Below are 22,884 nucleotides of genomic sequence, written 5' to 3' on the forward strand. Positions count from 1 at the left end.
GTAGGATAAATCACAGAGCTGCCTGGATTGTATTAGAAAGTGTGAAATGGGGAAAGAGAAAATAAGACTATACAGCTTTCATTATATACAATGAGCCAAATGTTCTATAGCGATCTGGCTGCTATTTACATCAATGTATCATTTTTAATACCGCAGAATTAGCATGGCCACAGTATACAGTATCAGTTTTCAACGTAGGTCCAGGCTTCAGGTTAGGACACAGTTAGCAATGCAATAAAATACTTGACTTTTACACACACTTAAAAGTCACTCAACACGTTGATAGTCCAAAGTTGGATTTCAGTGGTTTACCAAGAGCAAAAATAATACTACTGTTGTGCAGTTCTGCAAGGCCATAATGACAGAAGCCAACATTTACCAGTGAAAAAAGCTTGAGAAATAATGCATTAACTCTATACAGAACGGGGCAATGTTAGAAAGAGTTGCTACGGACTGTTTTACTGCAAATGCTGCACAAAACAAAATGTCACTGTCAGCTTCAAAAAGACACATACGAGATGCAATTTCACTAAGAACTAACTTCAAATGTTTCACCACCAAGTACCAAGATCAGCTTCAAACACTTCAGAACAAGCAACAGTGATTCAAGGTTCATATCTGCGGCATGAAAATAGCAGTTTTATTTTCCAGTCAATCCAGTGTCTGTGTTAGACTTGCAGTTATGTTAAGGAAAAAAGCATCTGAATGCAAAACTCAAGAACGAAAAGTCACTGCCAAGTGGAAAAAAGTTATGTAGGTCAAAATGTTCAAACTTCAGTGGTTCTCACCATCTTCTTAGAAGTGCAAAAATGAACTCAAGCAGTTTGGTCCAAAACCAATAATAAAAAAAAAAAAAGTATCATTAATGTGAATAATAATATTTGTGTCCTTCAGGATGAGATGATTGTTCCAAGAATGGTGAAATCAACGGCCAAATATTGTGTTATATTCCAGCAGAATGAGCTCCACGATTTGATTCTGGTATACTGTGTGAATGGCAATATTACCAGTCTCTTGTTCTGGTTTTAACAAAGTTGGACCAAAAACTATTGCTAAACTTTGAAAAGTCATTCTGTTCTTTTCTCCAGTCTCCACAACACTACGAAAAAACAAAACAAAAGAAAGGTTAGGTCTATGTGCTACAACCTACACTTGTGCAATGACCCAAATTAAAATGGGCAGTGTAAAAAAATATATATATATCATTATTATTATGGTATAACATACCTTTATTAACTCTTTCTTCAAGGTCCACAGGAATTACCTTGGGGTATGTGGTTGGAGTGATCCAGGCACCAAAACAGTTACAAGCTTTAGCTCCCAGGATGCACTGGGTCCTCCTCCATATATACCCCGCCCCTGGCTACAGGCAGTAAGTTTGTAACCAATCCCAAGGAAGGACAATGCACACCAGAAACACTCTAAGAAGAGGGAATAATTGAAATACAAAAGAAAAAATATTACCCAACAACAACCGGGTGCGTTATGGTGGGTGCCCTGTAGACCTTGAAGAAAAAAAAGCCTTCGTAATAATAAATGTTCTATAAAGGTATAAATAACTTAGAATCAAAAAGGGAAGATCTACTGTCATTTATCTACTATAAAGTTAATTTATACCTTATAGAACATTTGTTACTAAGTGACATTGTCCAAGTAATCTAAATAGCCATATTCCCAATCCCCATCTTTTCTATTATGAGATACCCTGTGAATCTATTCAAAACAAATCTATAACTGTTCACTTGTATATATTCCTTCATTGATTTACATGGACTCTCCCAGCCCATCAGTCCCACTACCGTGCTGACTGAACTGCCCACACCCCCCCTTATGGTAAATGCGAAGAGAGAATGTGTGGAGAATATGGCTGAACACACCCATTAATGACGTCATCGTTCCAGACTATATATTGTCCATTTTCAAGATGGCACCCACAATTGCTCCCTCAGAATGGCCTGACGGCCGAGACGCGTAGGAGAATTCTTAACATTTACTATTAGCACAACCTAACCCCAATTTACTCCAAGTCTCCTCACCACCGGGTGAGTCGAGCGCGCAGACAGCCCCGGGATTGTGGTCCTTCAGGCCCGCGGGTTCTCACGATACCGCATCACCGGAAGTGACCCAAGTCCCGACTCACACTACGGGGACCAGGCCTGTGGATGCGCTGTTTTCATCCACCGGAATAAGGTCCGGACCAACGCCAGGAAGGAAGAAAAACTACCCAGGATTTAGGTGAGGCCTCACCGAGACTATGACAATTCACAGCGACTTTGATTTACTAGAACTCGTGACTACCCTCAGGCCATTTTAACCACATCTCTCCCAAACCCCTTTACTATAAAAGGTCAGGGGTACCTATAACTTACCCCTTGATAGTTTACCCTGACCAATCCCCACCTGTACACACATACTTTACCACTGCTGTTTAACTCAGATATCCCTACCCTCACCCCAGAGCATTGTGACTCTAATAAAGGGTTTTGGTCACTAAAGATTTAGTGGTACTCTTCTTTATATTGGTATACTTATTTAACAAACTTTAACAATTAACCTTTTTTGGCAACTTTACACAATTGTCAAGTGCACGCATACAGTGTCCTATGATACATGTAGCTACCTATCTCAGCTTGTGCAAGCCTAAGAAATAGTCATACAAAGCCATCTATCCAGTCTGTTTGTTAGCTAGCCAGCCTCGCTTGTGAAAACCACACAACACAAAAAGAGAATCAGATTTCCTCAAGGAGTCTGTACGATCCACGTAGATACGTAGAGCACGTAGAACATCCATAGAAGTTTCACCTACAGAGAGGTCTGAAGACTGGAACCACAATTTCTTAATTTACATGAAAACGGGATACTACTTTAAGAAGGTAACCCGCCCTGGTACGAAGAACAGCTCTATCCTGGTGAAAAATGGAAAAAAAAGGGGGAACGACAAGAAAGTGCAGACAAATCAGAGACCCTGCGGGCAGAGGAGATAGCGAGAATAAAAACTGTGTTCGCTGTCAACCACTTGAGAACCAAAGACAAATCCCAGGGAGCTATCGGAGGGACAAAGGGAGGCTGAACGCTCAGAACACCATGCAAAAATGTTCTAGCATCAGGCAGAGGGGCGATCCTTCGCTGAAACCAAACTGATAGTGCAGATACCTGAACACTCAGGGTGGCCAGGCGGAGACCCAGGTCTAAACCAGTCTGGTGAAAAGCAAGCCTCGTGAGACCCTAAAAATACGAGTGCCAAATTATGTAATAGATGCGGGCAGGAAGGCTTTTGTGCCCTAAGCATCGTCTTAATTAGAGGAGGTAGTAAAACCCTTGGCTCTTAAGATGGAAGACTCAAGAGCCACGCCGTCAAAGACAGAGGAGGAAGGTCCAAATGCAGGCAGGGACCCTCTGCTAACAGGTCCAGCTTTAGAGGAAGAGGCCATGGAGTGTCTATTGACAGACTCCGTAAGTCGGTAAACCAATGGAGTCTGGGCCAAGCAGGAGCCATCAGTATTACTGTGCTGCCCTCTTGCTTGAATTTCCTGATGACCCTTAGGAGGAGGGAGATTGGAGGAAATAGTAACTCCAGATTGAAGTCCCATCTTACTGCCAGAGTATCCACAAAGGCGGCTGAGGGGTCTCTGGTTCTGGATCTGTACCTGGAGACCTTGTGTTTGTGACATGAGACCATCAGTCATACTTCCGGTAGTCCCCATTTGTCCACTAGGATCTGAAAAACTTCCAGATGAAAAGCCCATTCCCCGGCGTGTATGTCCTGACGACTTAGGACTCCTGCTTCCTAGTTTAGGACTCCGGGGATGAATATTGCCGGAAGATGACATTCTGCGGAGACCAGAATGTTTGTCACTTCCCTCATGGCTGCCAGACTTTGCGTGCCTCCCTGATGGTTGAGGTAGGCTTCTGTGGACGCTTTGTCGGACTGTATTTGGACAGGCCTGCCCTTTAGGATATCCTGTGCTTGAATGAGTGCTTTGTATACTATACGAAGTTCCAGGATGTTTATGGACAGGTGACCCTCCTTGGTCGTCCATCTTACCTGAAAAGTATGGCGACCTGTCACTGCGCCCCATCCATGGAAGCTGGCAGCTGTGGTGAGGAGCACCCCATCTGATATCCAAAAGGGGCGACCCTTGTCCAGATGAGACGTTTGCAGCCACCCTGAGATGGAAAATCGAACTTCCCGAGAGAGGAGGATCGTCTGGGACCGTATCAGATGATTCTCTCTCGGTAGCACAGGCAGCATCAGTCGTTGCAGAGGCCTGGAATGGAACTGGGTATATTCCACAATGTCAAAAGTGGATACCACGGACCCCAAGACCTGCATTGCTGAGTGAATGGATACCCCCTGACTGCGGAACAATTTGCGCACCCGCAATTGTAGAGCCGAAATGTTGTCCACTGAAAGAAAGAGCCTTTGTGCCAGGGAATCTAGTAGCACCCGAGAAAGGGAAGACTTTTTTCCCAATTGATTATCCAGCCCTGCTCCTGCAGACAGGCAGTGGTCAGCTGGAGATGATGTTGTAAAACCTCCGTAGACTGCCAATATCAGGACTGTCCAAGCATGGCAGTATCCTGAATCCTTCTGAGATGAGCAGTCATGACTACAATTATTTTGGTAAACACCTGAAGGACAGACCAAAGGGCAATGGTAATGTTGCTGACAAACAGTAAAACTCAAGAAACCTTTGGTGGAATAGTGCAAAGGTACATGCAGGTATGCATCCTGTATGTCCAGGGAACCATGAAATCCCCAGGTTCCATTGCCAGCATAATTGACCGAAGGGTCTCCATACAGAACTTGGGCACATGGATGAACCTGTTAAGAGATTTCAGATTCAGTATAGAGCGATGAGATCCATTTTGCGTCTGAATCAAAAATATATCTGAGTAATAACTCCTTCCTTGTTAGCCAAAGTAACCGAGATTATCACCCCTGAATTTAGCAAGGCAAGGGTCTATAAAGAATCTGATGGAGGAGTTGTGCTAACAACCTTCTGGGGAGTAACCCTTTAGGAAGGTGACATGTAAGAATTCTCAGTAGGGAGGGGGCTTTCCCACCTAATGCACTCTCCCTATGGGAGAGGGTAAAAAGACACTGGTCTTTTTGGAATCTGGAACAGATTATCTGGAGTGTTCCATGCTTTCCCCTAAACTCAGTGAGCTGTTCAGATTGAGGGAATCCAGCCTAAATCACTTTCTGGTGTCTGAACACCAGGATTATTAGGCTTTTAGGAGCCGGGACTTCATCTTCTATAATGAGGATTGAATTAACCACCCCTGCTAGAGAGGAACATCCACTGATGAATGACACTCCTCCTCTTCGAGATAGGCCCAGAGGGAGAAACCTATGTATCCTCAGACAATATATCAGAATCTGAACGCAGGGTGGACTGAGAGGATGGTGCAGTCCATTTATATGCTTAGACGGCGGATGCCTTATTCGCATGTAACATCTGCAGATATGCAGATGCTAAAAGCCAGATTCTGAACTGAGTGGACATAACCCTCCATCCAGGATGGATGTCTGGGAAGAGGAAACAAAGCAGGCTGTAATCACTGTGGGAAATCCAAAGTGGGAGCTGATAGGCGAACCACTAACTACGTCACGACCAGAGACCAGGAGGACATTTAAAGTGATACCTGAACAGGTGCTGGCAAGGTGGACTGTTGTGGTGTAGAACAATTAACACAGTCCATCCTGTATGAAATCCTGAGAGGCCTACTGCACAGGACTTGCGTGAAACCAGCACAGGGATAACAGTCTCCTGTTTACCCCTTTGTCCTCACGGGAAATATTTGCAAGTAACCTACAAGTGTAGGGTTAACAATGCAATGTGACCCTCTTCACAGATAAAAATAAATGTGAAGTACTCTCTAACCCCAATACACCAGGTAGTTGTTTTTTTTTACCCCCAACAGCAGAGTTAGCATAAATCACATATAATATATTTTCAAAAGGGTATTAAAATCAACTAACTAAAACACATAAGATTGGTAGGATCTACATGCATATACATACATTTGCAAATGGGCACTAAATCACAGTCACATTGGTAGGATAGAAGTGCAGTGCATACAAATATATTTACAAACTGGCACTGTTGGTAGGATTCTAGTGCTATATACCTTGGTCCTAGGAGAAAGGTATACTCAAGAGAGCCCAAATCTCACCTCAGCAAACAATTGCAGCTGAGCGTCTCTAATTAATTAGGAGAGAGGGGGATAGGCAGCTCAGTCTTCACAAGCAAATATGAAGTACAATTTAACCTTTACACACCTGTAGTTGAGGGTTAAATGAAGCAATAGCAGTGATAGTTATAACTGACAGTCATAAATAAAACCTGCATGAACAAGTTTCCCTTTACGCTTAGCATATATAAGTATAAAGGTAACAATGCAATGTGACCACATTCACAAATATCTAGTAAATGTGAAGTACACAGAAAACCCCCATATTCTGTCAGAGGGATGAGGAGAAATAGCAGTGATAGTTATAACTGACAGTATTTTAGAAACAAAAAAGGCAGTATAACAGCAGAACTAGCATAAGTCACAAACAATGCATTTTAGCAATATATTTGCAATAGGCAATCTTAGTAAACTACAAAAAGCACAAAGCTTAGTAGGATATGGAGCTCTGTATAAGCTGACCACCAAAGGAGAGGTATACAGGGAGGTGGACCAAACCCCCTGAGATTCGCAGCTACAGTAGAGCACTTGAAAGTGGTTTCTGGGCATCTCATATACAAGGGAGGAGCAATCCAGATGCACGAAAGCCTCGCCTCTGGATTGGCGTCTGGGCTGGGGGAGGGGCTGCCGGGGAGAGCCTACCTCCCCTAGGCTGTATCAATCCACCGGCACTAACCGTTTACATGGCCGCCGCCACTGTCTCTGGTGCCATATTTATATGCCCCGGTGGTCTAGTGGGAGAAGCAGTCGTCCCCGATTCCCCACTACAGCAATCTCCAGCAGGTCTCCACTGCTGGAGGCACGGACAGCCACGTGGTTCCCCACAAGTGGGGAACCACCTTAACTGCGTCCCCGTGTCTTCCGGTTGCAGACTTGGGTCCAGCGTCATCGCTCGTCAAACTCCGTCGGCACCCGCTGAAATCACCAGTTCCCCTCACTGGTGTTGCGGCCGCCCACCGGTGGGGGTACATGGAGCAGCAGCACGGGGGTCCATTAGGACGCCTAGCAGTGCATACTCGTTGAAAAGAAAAAAAAAAGCTCTAAAAAGGTGCACTGATCCTGCGCACCAAACAAAAAACTGAGTGCCTGTAGCCAGGGTATATATGGGGGAGGACCCAGCGCATCCTGGGAGCTAAAGTTTGTAACAGTTTGATGCCTGAATCACTCAAACCACATACGCCAAGGTAATTCCTGTGGACCCTATGGAACATAGATATATATATTTTTTTCTTTTGGACTACTCAACCTGCAATCAATTGTGCTCTGAAATTATATACACAAATTTTGATTCACCCCTCAATAATGTGACTACAATATGTGTCCACATACAACTTACTTCCTTGCGCATTAAACAGCTCTTCTAGTTGTGCCACGCCGTGGCTTGTCTCAATTGTGTCGGGCGTGTTTTCGTGCGACTTTTTACCTTTAAAAAAAGTCTCATTCGCAAAGTGATGCACAAGCAGCTTCTGCATATATTCCGTGTGTGACTGTGGGTGTATCTGAATGCGAAAAGCTACTTTAAAGTCACAGCCGCTGACACTAACGAAACTGCTTGTACGTCCCATTTGCATAGCTTTGTGAATAAGACGCATTCCCATTCATCTCAAACCACAAAATGGCTGCCTTCACCATGTGTTTTTCTCTATGCTAAGCCTGGGAAAGGAACGCAGGGGCATTGACCACGTCTACTCCATTTACAGGTGGTAGTAACACAAAAGGAAAGAGCACTGGACTCTTATGGGGAATTTCACTTAGCGGCTTGGCCACAATGAGCCGTTCCAGAACATCGCATCACAACCAGCAATATTGCTACTTCATGCTTCCACCCCATAGTAGCGATATTGCTGGCTGTGTAGTGCGGTTCCAGAACAGCTCATACCTTTATACCAAACATGTGCGCAGCCACACATGGCAGGATTTTCAGCAACACATCGCCGCTAATTGATTTGGCCAGTAACAAGCATCAGGGGACACTTCGGATCGGGAATCTCAGTCGAGGAAATCTCTGTAAATTTAGCTAAATGTTTTGTTTGCTGGTCGAGTTTCATTTTAAAGGAAAATAAATGTAGCAATTATGTTTTCTGTAGAACACAATAACAGTGTGTTACAAGCTGTGACAGCCAGTCTGAATATAAAACCATTTCCATGAGGCATTATTCTTGGCTCCCATGTTAAGAACACTACTATAAAGCCACTAATACAGTATGAATCAAAGAAATTCAATGACAAATCTATGAATGTACTCAGCACTTTAAACTCACTGTTTGAGATGCTTGAAGAGCGCCTGCATTGTGTCTTGATTCGGTTTTGGCAACTGCTTAATTAAATCTTTGACGGCTTGAACACGAAGTTTGGGCTCTTGTTCTGAATTAAAAAAGAAAAAAAAAGTTGTACGCCATGAATTAGGTTTGCAGAGACCTTTAAGAGTTGACGTTCTGTACCAAGTCCTACAGTGACCTCTAGTGGCCACATCGAGGTGATACTAAAAACACGTTCATATTATTACATCCAAGTTATCAGTACAAGGTGACACAAGGCAAAACAAGGAAAGAATGATACTCAGAAAAACAGGTAAAAAGAGGGCTATAAGAAGTTAACTGCCCTGCAAGTCACCAAACAATCAGACTTCCAGAAGGGGAATGAAAGTAACAGGAGTCTTACTTACTGATCGCATTCACAAAGTCATTAAAGTGGTTATATGTGAAGAGAGGTTCTGGCAGTTCTCTGAAGAACATCTTCAGTGCCCCAGTAATCACATGAATGTCTTCCCATTTAGTGTCATTCAAGTCCAGCTTCTCATCTAGAAAAAGACAGATAAATGTGTTGATGACAAATGCATATTTCTAAACATTTAAAAGGACCAGCAAACCTGAAATACAAGCAGCTCTATCACAACATCCATAATAATATATGCAACATTTTGGAAGCTTATCAATAATGAGGATATCACAGATGCATTTTAGCAATTAATACGTATTATAAACACTATCCCTGGTTGCAATGATTCCCACACATCCTCTGGAATGTGTCAAATAATTATACATATACACACACATACACACACATATTATATAAATACATATACACACACATACTAATATAATAAGAACGTTGTATCTGTTTGTTCCAAGTTGGTGCAAGAACTACTGAATTGATTTTCATGAAAACTGCATCATAGTGTAGTAGAAACTCCTGGAAATAACCTGCACTGTGTCTCATGTTGATTTGGCAAAATAAAGCTGAGCAATAACAAAAAACAAAAAATGTATTGACATCATCAATGCTAGAGATAAGTGTGGCACCATGTGCGTGGCCAGTAAGGGGTGGAGAGAGAGGTGATTTGGGCCCACGATCACTTGAATAGGATAGGCTACATAGCATTCTGTGCAAAGGGCACACAGTGGGGACGATTTAATTGTTATCTAAGCAGTGATAATTAATGGGCGCACAGTGTTGCAATTCAATTGTTCTGGGAGCTCATTAATTATCGCCCTCTTTGCCCCGGGTTTAGCTGTGTAAAACGGCAAAAGCCATCTAAAGTTCTGGTTAGCGCGTCCGAACCAGGTGGTTTCTCACACATTTCTGTTCACCCCCTCCTGAGGGTGCGAGCAAAAATGCTGGCGCTGAGGCGCTGCTGCCACCAGTCTGTACAGTGCTGCTGGTCACGTGGGACACTCCCTCGACAGGGCCCCTACGCAAAGCATTACGACTATAGCACCTCAAAAAAATAAAAAAATTGTCAGAAGCTATTTAATTGCGGGCGAAGCTGTGGGCATCAGTATAATGTAATTACATTATATATATATATATATATATATATATATATAAATAATTATTTCATTATTAAATTGTTATTTAAAATATATGATGGTAAATGTTATCTTGACAGCTTGCATAATATAAGTGGATATCTCCTGAATGGTGAAGTAAGCAGTTTTCAGACGAGCATCACGTTTCTCTCACAGTTTGTGCACACGCCTGTGAATGTAATTTCTGCTATGGTGCAAATACAAAACAGCATCTATACATTGAGGGGCAGATTCAATTAGCTGCATTAAGGTGAAATGTTACTGTGGATTACATCACCGTGCACTTTGCAAGTTATTTTCAGACCCCAATTAGAAATGCTAGCCGCGGAGGTCACACAGGAAGTCCGCATTGTTTTACCTGTAGTAAGTATGAGGAAAAGTGGGTAAATCACCCTGCACCCCCAAAAAGTGCTCAATAAGATGACAGGGCAGTATAGAAGGCTGTTAATGGCCATAAGAAAAACATTTCTGGCTCTTAAAAAGAGCGAAATGGTTGATTTTTGCATTTTTTTTTTAAAAGTGGAAAAAAGGATATTAAGCAAGTGTTTCCAGCAAATGAAACAAATATTAAAATGCAAACAAAAAAATGGCTCTAAAAGGTGTTTTTTTTAATGAAATTTTAAAATAAAATGGTTATAAAAAAAAGGAGGGGGGGATTTTTGAGGAAGGAGTAGATGAGAGGAAAAAAAAACAGCATATATACCACACACACACGATAGCTGAGGGCCTATCCCGAGGCAGGCTGCTGTCCCCTCAAGGGAGGTACTGCTCAATGCTGCACCCAACACCCTTTGACCAAAGCTAGCATCTGGAGAGGTAAAAAAATGTCACATTGGTAGAACTGAAATAAAATATAGGCAGCAGACCACGTGATAACCTCATAGAGCTGCTCCATTGAAGCAACACGCTGGGCTGCCCAGGAAGCCCCGACCAACCCAGCTGAGACTGGGACCTAACGGTTCATGAGAGAATAAGCATGTTCGAAGGTAAAGCGCAGCCAGTGGGTCGAGGTCAGCTTGGTAGCTGGCCAGCCAGTCTGTTGAAATCGTAAGGATAAATAAGGAGTCTGACATCCTAATGTCCCGAGTCCAGTGGCCGTAAATTCGAAGTGCTCAGACCATATCCAAGGAAGACTCTTCCGGGGAAGACCCTGGACTGGAAATAGAGAGAACCACAATCTTCTGGTTTATATAGAAACATGAGACTGCTTTAGGTAGGTACCAGAGGCAAGTACACAGAACTGCCCTTTCAGGGTGGAAGATCAGGAACCGAAAGGATAGACCCAAAAGTCAGAGGCAATGGCAAAAAAGACGACGGTCCTTCAAAGTAAGCCACCTGAGGTCGACTGTCTCCAAAGGTTCAAAAGGAAGCCCCTTGGAGGGCCCAAAGTACCAAGGAGAGGTCCCAGGGAGCCACTGGATGGACAAATGCAGGTTGTAGGTGGAGAACAGCCTGAAGATCTGAACATCTGGCAGCAGAGCAATCTTCTTTTGGAAAAGAACAGACAGGGACTAAATTTGGACCTTAATAGAGGAAAGGCGAAGGTCTAGGTCCATTCGAGCCTATAGAAACGACAAAATGCAAGCCAAACAGAAGTACCGAGGATTACAACCTTGTGCAGAACACCAGCTAAAATTAGTCTTCCATACTTGATGGTAAATCCTGACGGAGGAAGGCTTACGGGCATTAAGAAGGGTACGGAGACGAGAAGCTTTTAAGACGGACCCCGTCAAAGCGAGGCGGTCCAGGTCCAGATGAAGACAGGGACCCTGTGACAGCAGGTCCGGCAGAAGTGGAAGACGTCACGTAGCGTCAATGGACAGGGCCAGAATGGTCGGTGTACCAAGCCTGACGAGGCCAGTCTAGGGTGACTAGAATCACTGTGGCCCCTTTCAGCTTACACAGGACCAGAGATGATACGGATATCGGAGGAAACAAGTACAGAAGAGGTATCTCCCACGGAACCATCAAGGTGTCCACCAGAAAAGCTCCCGAATCTCTCGTGTGGGAGCAATAGTGAGGCAGCTTGTGATTGTGACGCAATACCATAAGGTCTATGTCCGAACGACCCTAGTAACTTATTAACATGAGAAACAAATCGGGGTGCGGAGACCATTTCCCCGAGTGGACATCCTGGCAACTGAAAAAGCCTTCCCAGTTTTGCACTCTGGGGATGTGAACCGCTCACAGTGCTGGAAGTTAGCGTTCGGCCCATCAGAGGATGTGGCTAACTTCCCTCATGGCACACCTGCTGTGAGTACCCCCTGATGATTTATGTACAAAACAGCTTTTGCATTGTCGGATTGTACTTTGACAAGCTTGTGAAGGAGTAAATGGCCCAGAATTCCAGGACGTTGATCGGAAGTTTTGCTTCCTGTGCAATCCAGTGGCCCTGGAAGGAGTGTTGACCTTAACAGCATGACCTTTGGAAGACATGGCAAATGAAAACCAGAGGGTAATCCCCAAACACAGTGTATAACCAGGGGCCATAGTGTGTGCATATAGGGGAGAGGCAATGAATGTCTGTATACCACAAATGAGTGGTGAAATGCAAGTGTCAGTAATATAGAATGTTAGAGAAGGACAGAAAAAAAAAAATTAGCAACACAGAAAAGTACTCAGAAGAGAGACTAGTGAGAAAGAATATAGGAAGAAATGCACAAAAATTACATTCAAGCCAAATAATGGGTACAAAGCTCAACAACTTGACACCAATAAGGGCAAGAGGGGAACAGAAAACTGCAACCTGGCACTAGGAGCAAGGTATTGGGGAGGCAGGAGTCGTCTGTGTCCCGCTCTCTTTCAACCAAAGCTGCAGGCATAAACTCACAGTTGGCTGTTCCGCTTGCTGGAAGAGGAGGAGGAGAATCCCTCCTGGCGGGAAGCCTAAAGACAGGGAATACGCCCAGGGGCTAATTGGGCAGCCTACGTCCCCATGGACGTAAGTCCACAGTGCCCCATTACCAAAGAGTGGGGGTGCGGAAAAAAGCTGGCACCCACCTGTCGCAACGCCAATGGCCTCCCACACCGCAAGCAGGAAGCTGCCTTACCTATTTTCCGCTGTCTGGCTGCGGCTGTGCTCCAAATGGTGTGCAGGAGCTGGACAGTTAAGGCTGACCCAGTCACCAGCCACCGAGGCTGGGGTGGTGGAGTGATGATGAGGGCATTTTTGACACTCGCACACCGCCTGTTTAAAGTAAATAAAAGAAGCAGCAACCTCCCTGTGCTGAGCCCACTCCAAGGCACCAAACTAAAACCTATCGGTGTTCAAGTAGCGGGGTATAGGGGAGAGGGAGCCTGTGCTGCTGGGAGAGAAAAATGAATTATTTGGTGCCTGGGCTCTGCTGCTCCCTCTATAGGTAAACATTCATCATCCTAGAGTTCCCCATGGCTGAAGGGAGAAAATAATACACCAGTCACAGAAGAGGAGGGGTTGCAAAAAATAGGGAATCATTCATCACTAAGGGGGTTGGGGTGGGGGTAATGTTAATGGATAGCTATTGCCTCTAATTTTACAATGGGAGCCTATGGACACAAGGAGTATAGGACACCCCTAGACATAAAATATTTGAATTCATTTTTGTAAAACAAATATAGTTAGTTTTTGAATAACATTTGTTAAAAAACAAAATCATCAGTTAGGTGGTTAATTCATTATTCAGCTTTTTCAGAAAATCACCTAAAAAAGTACATCTTTATTGGTCAGATCTGACTATTTAAAAACTTCTAAGTGCTTAAAACTTCTAAACCTTAATAATGAGGGGGCATTTTTACCTAGGGATTTTTAGGGATTTTTTCCATTACTTTGCACCTACTCAGGAGGTGCGAACTAAACTAAAACCCACACCAACTCCCATTGAGACCCGCATTAACTTAATGCGTATTTGTAAGTGTACATCACAAAGTTGCGGCTGTGGCTTTTTGACTGGTGGTAACTTGCATTAACAGGAACTTGTGGCTAACTAAAATCGGAACCAAGTCTATTTTACAAGTAATGAGCAAATAAAGAAATAAATCTTGAAATGACCACAAATGATTGTATAAAATAAAACAGCATTTACCATGTGTTACTGCAAATCTGAGTTTCTGTATCACAGCAAGATTTCCACTGACTCTGTATAAACCATCAATGTCCAAACCTATAAAGAAACATGTGGTTACAGAGGAATGGCTGTTTTTCAAAAGTAATCACTTGTTACACTGTAAACGTGTCCCAATTAACACCCTATACATGGAGGGAATTTTTATTTATTAAGTATTTAATAAAGTAATGACAAGGGGTGTTTAGGATAAGAGTAAAAATGTTACATACCATGTTCTTCAATATGGTCGATGCACATCTTTACAAATGTTGGCACTGTAGTGTTCTCCCTTTGACAAAGACTGGCCAAACTGGAGCCAAACACAGGGTCTACAACCAAAATCACAAAGATGGGTGAATGGCGGTTAAAAGATCCCAAAACAACTGTTTGGCAGTTTTAAATACGTCGCACAAAATCCATATTTTTAAAAATTTGGCAGAATACTATTAAAGCCTTTGAAAAAAAAAGCAGCCCAATATCTAAACTGTTAGCAAAAACTGTTGCATATTACTCTCAAATGAAAATTCTATCATTAGAGCTCCTGGAAGCTATATCTATAAATCAGATCAGTAATTAGTGGAAACATAAGTATGTAAAGTAGTATAGTAACAAATTGTTTTTACCATTATATCATCTAAAACCACAACTCAGTGCTCCTTTCCACTATCCAACATTACATCACCATGCATTTTGTATTCTGATTTTAGAGTAGAGTAGTGTGTCCCACATAAATTATTATATACTAAAATTAAGGTTACTTTATTGCCTTAGAAAAAAAATAAAAGGAATGTACTAAAGATTTTAATTATCACACTTCTGTGGTATCTCCCTCTTAACAAATCTCATTATCATCCACAAAAATACCTAATTTACCTTCTAATTCACAGGTAATATAACCAATGTATACATGATTATCTCTAAGCTAGTCTCTGCAGGTTACCAGCCTTCCTTCTGAGCTTTCACCATGGAACACTCTGGGCGGCATCCAATTAGCTCCCCCAAAAAACAATTTTTTTTCTCGGGCTATCCAATTAGCTCCCGTCCATTTCGCCAGAAAATTTTTCCATTTCTCCCGAAAACAAGTAGAATCCGTGATAAGTTCACGTACCTATGTGTTTTCGTGATTGCCCCGAGGGAAAAAAGGGCACTTATCAAAGGTCCCCCCCAAAAAAGATCCACGATATGTGCCGGCATTGCAAGGCTAATTGGATAGCGCCAGGGGATCCATTAGCGCCCAAATAATTTTCAGGGCTAATTTGATACCACCCAGTCTACTGTCCGCTAGTCAAACACACTCTCAGCAGTAAATATAGAGCTAAGAAGAATATTTAATAATTAGTGATATTCTTGTTATCACTCATTACTAATCTTAAATGGTGCTCCAACCAATCAGCTCCTAACTGTGTTTGAAAAATGACAGTTAGGAGCTGATTGGTTGGAGCACCATTTAAGATTCGTAACGAGTGATAACAAGAATATCAACTAGTTATTAAATATGCCCCTAAGGGCCCAATTGAATAAGTAATGATATGCTTGTTATCACTTGTTACTAATCTTAAACAGTGCTCCAACCAATTAGCTCCTAACCGTCATTTTTCAAACAGCCTGTAAAATGACAGGAGCGGATTGGTTGGAGCACCATACAAGATTAGTAACGAGTGATAACAAGCATATCACTTGTTATTTTAAATGGGTCTCTAGAATCCTAATTTAGCCAGCATGCAATATCTTTGTTTTATCCATACTATCAGTCATTTGTTTCTGCTTCCTTTCTTGTATACGCAAAGAATATTCTGTCTACTAAAAATCTTATGCTGCCCATCCACTAGCAGACCATAGAAACGACAGCACGATTACGACATTGTAAGCGTGCTGTCGTTTCTATGTCTGTGATAAGCCTACACTGGACGAGCAGACATTCAGTGCAGGCTCATCAATCATCTGGCAACATGCTGAACCTGACGTTATCGTCAGGTTGACCAGCATGTTTGCCCGATGATTGATGTCGGAAACGACCAGCAGGCGCGCGCATCGCTGGTTGTTTCTGACTTTAAAATGCCCGATTTGCGGACGATGTGCAAGCGATTGCACGATAATGACGTCGTTATCGTGCAATCGCCTGTCAAAATCTTCTAGTGGATGGGCAGCATTAGAGGTCATCTAATACATCTGTAGGTTTAGCTGGCTGTCATGGCAGCAAAATTAACCATTTGCTCGCATGATCCTGCGTTTCAGTTGCACTTTTATTTATATCCAGTTGCTGGCTATCTGTAATTTCCCATACAGTGTAGGATTTGCTGCGCTGCTTCTCCCACACTTGAGGCCATGATCTGATGGTACCACACCAAATGTCGGGTGTCCTCTGTGGCACCTGACCACAACCTAGACACCTGGGGGACAGAGATCTCATAGAGACCACTATTCCCACACATCAGACCACCACAAAATAGTTGCATAAATTTAGCAAAGAGAAGAAACATGAAAAGTGCCTCACTTTTTCCTCTATATTGCAAATAAGTTAAAATAAATTGTAATTACTTAACTGCAGCGTCAAAAAGTCTACAACAAAAAATATAAAATTTTCTCGGGTTCAGTAAAAATTTTAAAAATTATTCAAAGCAACACAGTGTGCGAAATGCAAAAATAGTCTTCCTCCAGAAGCGCAGTTCGCCATAGCATCCCTGGCAGTTAAGTGTTGACACTTATTAGATCAGTGGCATGCCACCATTTCATGTATGTTACTGCTGTGACTATATATCACTACCTCAGTAGCTACTATCAAGAGTTTATCTGCCGTCAGACCCTACACTCTACCCATGACGAGTTCTAGCTGCTCACCTTCGTCTCAGTATGAGGCCTTGGTATTCTGCTTACAGACGAAGTCAGTCAGCTGAAACTCCCCCCTTACTGCTACAATGTGTCTATGTTCATGGCAAGACTTAGCAGCTGCTACATAAGCTAGGACAGGCCTTGGGAGGACAAGTTACCTTTAATGTAACCCTTCTCACGGACAGCTTGCATTGTCGGACGCCGAGTAAGAAACTTCTTCAACTTTGTTTTGGTCTTTTTTTGCTCTGAATTATCAATGCTGGCTGTTTGTTTAATGGCTGGGAATACAGAATGATAGCGCTGTTAAATGAATAGCTGGATTACAGTTTACAGAATACAGGCCTCTAGCATACAATATTTATAAAATAAATGTACCAGGCAGAGGTTCCTCACAACCCACGGCACATAGCAGGTGTGCACGTTGCCTGACTTGACTTTGCCGAGTAATGATGTACATCACATCCAGAATATATGTAATCACCACTGGCTCCACATATTAAAAACTATGTAGTAGTTAATAAAGTTTACACTATTCTCATTATATATACATGTTCAATTAATATAACTTTTTTTTAAATAGTGGAAATGTCCTGCTTCATTCAAATTGACAGATACAGCAGCCAATAGGAAGCGGCGTTAGGTCACCTGACCCTATGGTTGGCTTATGCCTTACTCAGACTGTAACCTTCCTTAAAGTGTCCATAGCATATAGCACACACAGAGCCCCATTTATTAACAAACCTAAATACCAGTGGCATATTTAGTTTAGTATTGCAGTGATACAAATGAATACGCCACTGGTATTCATTACTTACCCCTCTGGCGAGGTCCAGCGACGTCCTCCTAGTCTTTCGGGGTCCTCCGCTCAGCTATTGGCAGCCTATCGCTGCCAGCGACAGACTTATTTCATGCGCGACGGTCAGTCTGTGCATGTGAATGACCGTTTAACCTGGTGGGGACCTAGCAGTGCCTGAAAGATTTAGCTGTAGCTGGAAAGACTGCTGCAGGGGCCACACTGGCAGCAATGGAGGCCGCATCGCTCTTACCATCTAAAGATCGCAAGAGCGGTGCAGTGACAAACAGCGGTAATCTTATATTACCGCTGTTTGTTAAATATTGAAAGGATGACATGGCCCCTTGAGCAAGTGCTAAGGAGGAGATGTATTGTTGTTAAATGGGGCCCAGTCAGATGCAGCTTAGACACAACCAAATTTGGCAGCAGAACCACACCTTAAGGGAGGGTAAGAGAAAGCACAGAACACGTCTTGTTACTTCCACCTTACAAAAATATCTAAAAATAAAAAAGTATGCATGGAATTTGATTATAATTCAATTACTACATATGTTCAGGTAAATTTCCATAATTGTACCCATAACCTCTTAATGGGGGCGGAGAGGGGGGGGGGGGGGGGTGTTGTGTGTGTGTGTGTGTGTGTGTGGTAAAATTACTAGTCTGCATCTGTTGTTGGTATGATCTGATTATGTATACACTTTTATAAGATTTCCCAGCATGGACCGATCCTCAATACAATTCTTTGCATAAATATACTCAACAAGTGATTGAGAAAGAACTTACAGCGATTCTTTTTGGAATCATGATCCTTTTCCTTGTCATGTTTATCTTTCCCATGTTTTTCTACCGGGGAATCCGGCACATTATCCTCACAGCCTTCCTCAGCCTCTGCAATCTACATAGAAATAGAAATATTACTTTCAGCAAACAATTTTTATCTAAAACAGATTACAATTAAAAGAAAATGCACCTCTTTTATAAATATGCTTTTTCACTACTGTCATATTAATGCTCCATAAAACCCTATAAATGTTGTGAAAATTTGCACTGTGTGTGAATGCCTTGTGGGCCCTTATATAGGAGCCCTCATGAATGACACCATTCCTGTGACTGGCTTATTAGAACCAGGTGACACGGCGTCGTATAAACTTTAGTTCCCAATCAGCCAGCTACAGAACTTATGTAATTTACACTATCCATCAATAGTGGGGTAGGGCAACACTAACAGGCAAAAATTATCCATAGACTATTTTTGGCATTATCAAATAATCACTTGTGAATCAAACATTTCACTGACTGAAGTACCCTTATTCTCTTTCCAAACAGATTATTTACATATGTATATTTGTAAAGGTTGCCAGTTCTCCTGTTTGGGATCCTTCCTTCCTCTGGCTACATTGCTCCAATTGTTCAAATAAACTCTATTTGCACTAAACTGTTGTGCACTATTTTAAATGTTTAAAATTTTTCTTTAGCGTAATAAATGTATTTTTAAATGTATTACACTGTATTATTGTTTTTCACTTCTCTATGCTTTAGAACTTCTAAGATGTTTGGAGTCTAAGGGGAATATTTAATTGGGGGTGAGAATAGTAAAAATCGTGCACCTGCGAGGTTTTCCTACAGGTGCAGGATTTTTGCTATTAATCAGGTGCAGGATTTTTGCTATTAATCAGGTGCAGGATTTTTGCTATTAATCAGGTGCAGGATTTTTGCTATTAATCAGGTGCAGGATTTTTGCTATTCTGAGCACCTCCAGAGCAAGTCTGATTTTTCCTAAAATCGTTAACTTTAGGAAAAATCAGCAGAACCCCCCCACCGAGGACTAATAAGCAATTGGAAGTTTCTAGTTAGCTTAATTAGTCCTTAATGACTCACTTTCCGAAGCAGTGTCTTCTGCATCCAGGGTTGGGAGCCAGGTCTCCTGCAGCAGCGGTTAGTATGAAGTGTGTGCGAGTGTCTGTGATGTTTGTATGTGTGTATGAGTGAGTAAGTGTGTGCATGACCCCCGATGTGTGTGCACCCCCCAGTGTAAGTGTATGCCCTCCTGTAACGGGCACTGGTAGAACTACATCTCCCAGCAAACCTTGCGACCCCCTGAAGCCTCCTTCCCAGTGACAAGATGAAGGGGAAGCCACCGGGAGCCGAGGAGATCACTGGAGACCCCCCCGGGCAGGTAAGTCATTTTTTTATATTAAGCAACACTGAGTTTTCAATGCTGAAAACCCTGCAAATCACTTTTTTTTATTTAACACTGCAGGTATCGTTCGCACACATACCCGCGGTAATCCAAAATTGGGCGCAAGGAATTTCACCTCGCTAAACCTTCCACACAATTGAATATGCCCCTAAGATTTGCTACACCTGCTGGAAGATCACAGTTAACAAATGAGTTATACCCAAGACAACTCTTTGTGCTAGTCATATGGTACATGTGCATTTGGTATCAAGTTTAATGTAAAATTCTCACTAGGAAGCACCTGCTGCTCTTATTTGTGTGAATAATATTATATATATATATATATATATATATATATATACACATATACATACACACACATATATATATATATATACACACACATACATATATATATATATATATATATATATACACACATATACACACACACACACTTTGTTTCTTATTGTAAACCTTTCTTGAGTAGCTAAAATGGTAAAATAGGGGCCACAATACAGGAAATAGTACACAAACTCCAAGAATAGGATCATACCGGAACACCGATAGTGTTGCAAAGCGCTGAGTACCACTCTTTGATCATACTATCATTCTCACATTGTATTAGCAGCTCAGTTCCTGCAGGGATTTTCAGCTGTAGAAAAAAATAAAAAAAAAGATGTTATTTACACAAAACGGTAATTCTATTATTTCTCATATGATAGCTCAATATTTTCCAATAAGGTAAAATATAGTATTTACAGTGTATTTATAATAATGCATCAATGGCTGTACGAGAGTAATCTTAGGTCATAGCCCAGACCCACGGGATGTTGAGCCTCGGTGGCCATGATGAATGCCCTTGTGTGTTTATCTTAAATCAAGGAGTGCCACACTTTATTGCCCTTGTAATATTGAAGTAATTATTAACTGCCCTTAACAGCCAACAAAGTTACTACTCATTTTCAGTGAAAGTTAATGCTTCATCCACAGAGGTAGGCCTCCTATGGGGAGAATATAAGAGCACAGTCACAGACATTGTTGTGCAGAATTTCAATAATTTCAGAAAGTACAACCAGAATCTATAATATTTCTCACATAACCCGGGAACAAATGGCCCAGATATCCACCATTAATCATATGATAGTGGGAGTGAGCAAGGAAATAAGGAGTTATGGTAAAACTTACCCTTTTTAACTCTCTTTCTTCGAAGTCCATAGGGTCCACAGGGGAGAAAATGGGGTGTAGGAGGGACCTGGAGGACCAGACACCAACAGCAAAGCTTTTCAATGCTAGGATGCTTCAGTCCTTCCCCCTATACCCCGCCCACAGCCTGAGGGCAACTCAGTTTTGTTAACAAGCCCAAGGCAGTAGCAGGATAGGAGAGAATGAAGACTGGAACACTGGTTTCCTTCTAAGTGTGAGAGTGTGATCTTCAGTGACCCAGAGAAGAAACCTAGATACATCAGGGCGGGTGCCCCGTGGACCCTATGGACTTTGAAGTTAACAAGGTTAAGTTTTACCATAACTCTCCTTTTCTTCTTCAGGGTCCATAGGGCTCCACAGGGGAGACAATGGGTATGTCCCAAAGCAGCTGTTCAAGGGCCGGAACACTCCTGAGCTGAGAGGAATACCCTACGCCCGAAGGATGCATCCTGAGAGGCAGATCTACCAAAGGCATAAAACCTAAGAAAGGTGTGGACAGAAGACCACAGGGCCGCCTTGCATAGCTGTTCAGCAGAGACGCCACGCCGGGCTGCCCACTTGGGACCCACAGAGCGAGCAGAATGAGCAGATACTGTAGCCGGCACAGGAAAGCCAGTCTGCGTGTAAGCCTGTGAGATAGTCATGCGAATCCATCCATTAGCTGGCCATCCTTTCTTGTGGAATCCATATAAGACAAAGAGGGAGTCCGATTTCTTGAAGGAAGTAGTACGGTCCACATAGATCTTCAGAGCACGGATCACATCCAAAGAGGCCTCACCTGCCGAGAGGTCTGGTGATTGAAAGGCTGGAACCACATATTTCCTCATTAAGGTGGAAATGAGAAACCACCTTCGGAAGGAAACCCGGGCACGTTCTAACAACAGCCCTGTCCCTGATGAAAGATTAAAAAGGGGGAGAGACATGAAAGCGCCCCTAAATCAAATACCCTATGGGCAGATACTATAGCCAGAAGAAACAGTCTTCGCAGTGAGCGACTTGACATCCACGGATTCCAGGGTTTCGAATGGAGGTTCCTGAAGTGCGTGAAGCACCACTGACAAATCCCATGGAGCCACAGGAGGGACAAAGGAAGGTTGTATACATAGAACACCTTGCAGGAAGGTGTAAACATCCGGTAGAGGAGCAATTCTGCGCTGGAACCAGATGGACAAAGCAGAGACGTGTAAATTCAGAGATGCTATGCGAAGGCCTAGACCCAGCCAGCAGAAAGGCAAGTATTCTAGAAACCTTAACAACTCGAGGGTCATAGTTGTTAGGAGCACACCATTGGAAATATGCATGCCATATTCGGTGATAAATTTTGTCTGAGGTCGTTTTACATGCTCTGAGCATGGTCTGGACCACAGAGCTGGAAAATCCCTTAGCTGTTAGGTGGGATGTCTCAAGAGCCAAGCTGTGCAGACGGGCTAGGTCCGGATGTTTACATAGACCCTGAGACAACAGGTGTACTTGCAGAGGAAGTTGACGAGGAAAGTCTATGGAGAGACTTTGAAGATCGTGGTACCAATGGCGTCTGGGCCAAGCCGGAGCTATCAACAGGACTGTGCCCCCTTTCTGCTTGAACTTTCGAAGAACTCGAGGAAGAAGGGATATTGGAGGGAAGAAACAGCCAAATGGAAGGGCCACTTCACAGATAATGCGTCCACAAAGGCCGCGTTGGGGTCCCTTGTCCTGGCTCCATACACTGGAAGTTTGTGGTTGTGTCTGGAGGCCATGAAATCCACAATCCAGTAGACCCCATTTGTCCACCAGGAGCTGAAAAAGTTC

At 42.8% G+C, this 22,884-nt stretch overlaps 1 protein-coding gene across 4 annotated transcripts in view; it reads right to left on the reverse strand.

The window, feature by feature from the left end:
* Positions 1-243: 243 nt before the first annotated feature.
* The window catches only part of ARHGAP12 (Rho GTPase activating protein 12), a 104,339-nt gene continuing 81,698 nt past the window's right edge, over positions 244-22,884 (reverse strand). For all 4 annotated transcript variants that reach the window (XM_088447962.1, XM_088447960.1, XM_088447961.1 and 1 more), the window contains 8 exons: positions 20,447-20,545; positions 18,495-18,606; positions 17,077-17,196; positions 14,320-14,418; positions 14,069-14,146; positions 8,864-8,998; positions 8,460-8,562; positions 244-1,099 (listed from right to left, as the gene is read on the reverse strand). In XM_088447962.1, coding sequence (XP_088304088.1) covers positions 925-1,099; positions 8,460-8,562; positions 8,864-8,998; positions 14,069-14,146; positions 14,320-14,418; positions 17,077-17,196; positions 18,495-18,606; positions 20,447-20,545 — 921 coding nt within the window. In that variant the 3' untranslated portion in view covers positions 244-924. The remainder of the gene's footprint in view (positions 1,100-8,459; positions 8,563-8,863; positions 8,999-14,068; positions 14,147-14,319; positions 14,419-17,076; positions 17,197-18,494; positions 18,607-20,446; positions 20,546-22,884) is intronic.

This window comes from Taudactylus pleione, unplaced genomic scaffold (genome assembly GCF_031769625.1).
Source record: "Taudactylus pleione unplaced genomic scaffold, aTauple2 ptg000446l, whole genome shotgun sequence".
In the NCBI taxonomy this organism is placed as follows: domain Eukaryota; kingdom Metazoa; phylum Chordata; class Amphibia; order Anura; family Myobatrachidae; genus Taudactylus; species Taudactylus pleione.